Consider the following 5,173-nt stretch of genomic DNA (forward strand, 5'->3'; position numbering starts at 1 on the left):
TTATGGCCTTGGTGTTAGGCTTAGGAAAGCGTTCCCTGCCCTGAGATATTCTGTTTGCCAATAGTTTCAGGTAATGCTTTTGACAGAAAATTTATGCTGGAATTTATGCTGGTCTGAAATGTGAAGCCTGTTTTTCCCCTGTGTATAGTCGCTCACCCCAACAGAATGCACGGAATAATCCCTTCTTTTCTCCATGTGTTGGGCCCTTAGAACCACAAGCTGAATCATTTCACACATATGCTTCAGGGCTCGTCCTTCGTGTTCATCTCCCGGACCTCTTCTGTAAGGCCCGATCTAAAACACGAACATGCTGTGGCCGCTGGCTGTTTTACCACAGCGATAGGAATGGAGCTATTTACAAGGAACTGTAAGAGTGGGAATTGAAAGAGAATGGGCAGGTGCGGCCCCATGTCTTGCACTTCTTCAAAAGGAAGGAAGCAGAAGTTCCTTTTCTCTCTCCTCCCTCCCCCTTTCCGTCGGTTAATGCCCGCCTGTTGCAGATGTCTCATGGCGATTTAAAGCACAGGAGAAAAGGAACCCAAGAAGTAGAGGTTGCTGCTCACAAGGGTCGAAGAAAACGAGTGTTTGAAAAAAGTCAAACCAAAACCCATCTTCCTAGCCACACACTCTCATCTCCCCTGTAAAAAAAGAACACAAGTCATTCTGAAAGCTGAATTAATTCTCACAACAGCAGGTTAGTGTGACTTTGTTTTGGGCTCAAGAAAATAAGGCCTGACTCCAACCCACAGGTTGCCTGTTTTTACTTCTCATATTTTCCGCTTTTACCTACATGCTTTGCAGCCAGACAGAACTGTGACAACAGGGACTCCCAGAAATAACCAGAACTTACAACAACTTTGTACCCGAGGAGAGTCAAGAGATGGACGGATGGCCTGACTTTAATGCAGCTGATGCGTCACACCGTGGCCTGGCGCAGAGACGCGCTGGGCCTGTCGTGGTCCCTGGGATGCAACTGGGGAAGCAGGACAGCAGAAGCATGGGCCATGCGTACTGACACTGAGCAGTGATGACAGGTGGAGGAGGGCTGGTTAGTGATGTACAGAAGGCACAGGATGTCCAGGATGGCCACCTGTAGACCCACGTTTTGAGAAAGCAGAAACTATGAGCCAGCAGATAGAACTATATGGTGGCACAGGATGAGCCACGCAGATGTGACATGAGAAGCAGGAACACCACGAAAAAGTCGACGGCCCCTGAAATGTCCTCAGTCCCCACTGGTTTCTGAATTCACTCCATCAGATAGCATCTCCTCTGGGCTCTGCACTGAGCAGGGACAGGGGACAGGGTAGTGACGGAGAATGAAAGGTCCTGCATCAGAGCAAACGGTGCCTTCCAGTCCACACCACAAGCGACCTTGCAATAAGGTCCTGTTTCCCAGAGAGCCCTTGAGGTGAAGGGACTGCTCACAAAACTATACTTTGTAAGACCATGTTACCTTTTGTCCACATGCCAGCTGTGTGAGTTAGGTCATGTACTTATTTATTTGAGGTGCAAAGGAGAGACTCCCACGACTACTTTCAGGAACAGGGGCATATTCCAAGTTTACACCATAAAGTGGTGAGAGTCAACTTACATCAGCTCTTTAGCGCTATCATCGTTGGGGCTTAGCACAGGGGCTAAAAACACACTGATTATATGGGCCAGGCAGAAACTCTACGAGCAAACTGGACCAGGTGCGAGGAAAAAATCAGGCTGCCCTCTCTTATTCTTTTATTTTCCTGCTTGCCATGACAGGTGGCTTTGGGCTACAAGTAACAGAAAACCCAACACAGTGGCCTGAACAGTGTAAGCTTTATGATCTTTACTCTCTGACTTCTCCCTGATTCTCCACGTGCCATCCACGTCCTGAGCTGGCTCGGCTCATGATTGTGAGGCAGTTGCCAGCAGCAGTGAGGGCTCCCGGCTCCTGAATTCATGCCCAGTTTGGAAGAGTGTATCTCCGTTACAGTCATGGAACAAGAGTCCTTTCTTTTGGCTGACTGGGCCAATTCATGTCATTTGTGCTCTGCTGGGCCCTGGGGGAATGTCCTGTCTTGAATGGTTACAGTCTGGGTTTCCACACCAGTCACTGTGAAGAGGCAGGAGAGACCAGCACTGGTTCTGAATAGTCGGATCCAGAAACAAAGATGAAGTTAGCTTTTCCTGAGCTGCATGGGTAGCTGGTGGGGAGCAAGGGGGAGGGGGGCAGCACAAATTGAGAGCAGACAGCCGAATGGAGTCCTGTTTGGAAGCACAGGAGGGTGCACACTGCACGTTCGTACAAGGCAGCGCTGTCGGACGGAACTTTCTGCAAAGGTGGGCTGTCCACCGGGGTAACCACCAGTCGCAGGAGGCTCTTGGGCACCTGAAATGTGGCTGGTGTGACTGAGGCACAGAACTTTTCGTTTTATTAAACTTGTAGTAATTTAAGTTCAAACCGCCACACGTGGCTACCGGCTAGTGCACCAGACAGCGCAAAGAGAGAAGAATTCTCTGCGCTAAGAAAATAAGACAACAGAGAGTGAGCGGGCCTTAAGTAAGCTGGAGAGTGTATGCCCCACATCAGACAGTGACTGCTACCTGGTGTCAGCAGATTAGGGCCATGGGAGAAGACAGGTGTGTTTTCATCATCCGATGCTTCCTAACAATCCTGCCCTGAACTTAGGGGTTCAAAATAACAAGTATTTCATTTGTTCACAATTCTGCCAACTGGGCTGAGGCTCAGCTGGGCAGTTTCTGCTGGTCTTGCTGTTGGTGCCTTGAGTGGCTTCCTTGGGCCGGCAGGTCGGCTGGGATGATGGGGACCTCCTCTCAACAGTTGCAGACTCTTCTTCGACACGTGGTCTCTCTGGCAAGGTGCCTGGACTTCTTCCATGGTGGTTCAGGGCTTCCAAGGCACCAAAGGAGAAGCTGCGAGGCCTTCCTAAGGCTCAGGCCCAGACCTGGCCAGGGATACTCTGCCACATTCTCAGAGTGGTTTTTACAAAACACTGCAAACAAACCAAACCATTTCTTCCTGCTGGACTGTTTTTGCAACTTCATGGTGTCAGAGACTGCAGGGTACACCCAGCTTCTTCCCCAGGACCAGGAACTGCTCAAAGTGCCTCAGGGTACATCCTGACCTCTGTAACTGCCACACCCACTTTATTCACTTAGCTCTACACTTCTCAGCTGAGATAATCCAACTGAGTTAGTCTGCGTCATCCAAGATGGCACATCTGCATTAGACAGAGCTTCCCACTAAATCATCACGTGAACCAAGTCAAATGGCTTCACTTTTACCCCCATATTTACTCTGCACTTTGCCAGAGTGTCAGTTTTATCAGTCTTTTAACAAATACTTGGAGGATCTGTCTCATGTTCCAGCCAGAATGTGGAAAATGCACTGCGTTGTACTAGGAATTGAGTAAAAACCCTTTATTTAAGACTGAGCTCTACTGCCTAGTACGTGTGTGATCCTGGACAGAAATCTTAAGTGCCTTGCCCTTCAGTTAAATTAGGATACTAATGTACACTTTAGAACATCAGGGGAGTCTCAAAAAAAAAGGAACACAAAATGCTCTTTTGGCACCATTTAAAAATCAACAAATATTCACTCATTCATTCCCACACGTATTTATCGTTGGCGGGGTTGTGCTAGTTTCCTGGAATACAGTAACGGACAAACCAAATCACAGCCCTCCCAGGTTGGAAGACAGACATTAAATCATCTCACAAAATACATAATCATTAATTAACACGGTGTTGTGAAGAGATCGAATAGGGTACCCTAAGGACACATGAACAGGGACCCGCCCTGTTCTGGGAGGAACAGAAGTGCGACCTCCGAGCTGAGGGCTGGGGACGACTGGCACCAATGGACGGCGTTCGATGATTCCCTCTTTGAATATTAAGTATTTGCTGCCTGCTGGGGGCATCAGTCCCGGGGTCGCTCACTTAGGAACATAAGGAAGTGAACACGTGCTACTTGAAGCAAGGACGCCTCATCCAGGTGACCCACCTGCAAGCCCACCGCCCAGGTAACGGCTCCATGCTTCTCTCAGCGGGCCGTGAAGACAGAGGAAGTTAGAAGCACGGGTCCCGCGCTAGTCCCCTCATTCAGCCGTGGGTCCCACGTCGGAAGCCGCGCTGGGCCAGTTCTTACGGACACTGTTCCACTCCCGCACGCGCCGGTCACTGTTGCAGGAGCTCTGGGCGCGGGGAGGAAGACGACACATTAGAACCCTGCCCCCGTGGGGCTCGGACCTGCGGGGACCAGTACCCGCCGGGGAAAGGGGCGAAGGAAGACCCAAGCCCGCGGCAGGTGCCACGGAGCCACTGCGACAGGGCCCTGGGATGGGGCGCGACCCACTTTGGACGGGACGGTCGCGAAGCGCTTCCGGGGAGTGGACGCCTGAGCGCCGAAGGGAGGCGGGAAGCCATCCGTGTGACAAGGACACAGGCTGTGGGCCTGGCTGCCGGGGCAGCGGCCCTTCGCGGGGACCACCGGGAATGCCTGCCGACAGCGTGGCTGCCAGCCCGGCGAGCGGGCGTGGAACCGGCGCCCGGCGCCCGGCGGAGGCCAGGGGTGCCGCTCGCCGTCCACCGCGCACAGGGCGGCGCACAGCCCAGAACCATCAGCCCCCGGAGTCAGCCGTGCGCCTGCAGACAGACGGCGTCCCGGGGCGCCGAGGAGCAGATCAGCCTGGAGAGCGGGCAGAGTCCGGGGCCAACAGGGGCCTACGTTTCCGCGGCGGGGGCTTGACGCTTGGGAGCGCCAGGCGCCATTGCGCGTAAACAGTGCGGCTGGGAACGCCGAGCCCCCAGCGCGCCGCTCGCGGCGGCAGCGGGGCGCACCCCCGGCCGGGCTTCCGGCCAGAACCGGAAGTCCCGCGGCTGCGGCCAATGGGGGCGCCGGGCGGGCGGGCCGAGGCGTGGCGGGCAGGTCTCGCGAGCAGGGCGGCGGCGGCGGCGGCAGCCAATAGGGGCGCGGCGGGGGCGGGCAGGCGGCGGCGGCGGCAGCCAATGGGGGCGCGGCGGGGGCGGGCAGGCGGCGGCGGCGGCAGCCAATGGGGGCGCGGCGGGGGCGGGCAGGCGGCGGCGGCGGCAGCCAATGGGGGCGCGGCGGGGGCGGGCCGAGGCGCGGCGGGCCGAGGCCGGACGGGCGCGCCTCGCGAGCAGGCGGCGGCGGCCG

General features: G+C 55.0%; 1 protein-coding gene across 2 annotated transcripts in view; it reads right to left on the reverse strand.

Annotated features, from left to right (window-relative positions):
* Positions 1-4,987, reverse strand: part of GLT1D1 (glycosyltransferase 1 domain containing 1) — an 85,110-nt gene extending 80,123 nt beyond the window's left edge. Inside the window, exons 1-2 of one of the 2 annotated variants that reach the window (XM_054510579.2) lie at positions 4,724-4,987; positions 4,001-4,190 (exon numbers count right to left, since the gene is read on the reverse strand). In XM_054510579.2, coding sequence (XP_054366554.1) covers positions 4,001-4,032 — 32 coding nt within the window. In that variant the 5' untranslated portion in view covers positions 4,033-4,190; positions 4,724-4,987. Of the gene's footprint in view, positions 1-4,000; positions 4,191-4,351 lie in introns of both variants that reach the window. The other variant, XM_045887850.3, reaches the window with a different exon arrangement.
* Positions 4,988-5,173: the final 186 nt, after the last annotated feature.

This window comes from Mirounga angustirostris, unplaced genomic scaffold, assembly GCF_029215605.1.
Source record: "Mirounga angustirostris isolate CCGP_5_RB_7025 unplaced genomic scaffold, mMirAng1.0.hap1 SCAF_14, whole genome shotgun sequence".
NCBI lineage: Eukaryota > Metazoa > Chordata > Mammalia > Carnivora > Phocidae > Mirounga > Mirounga angustirostris.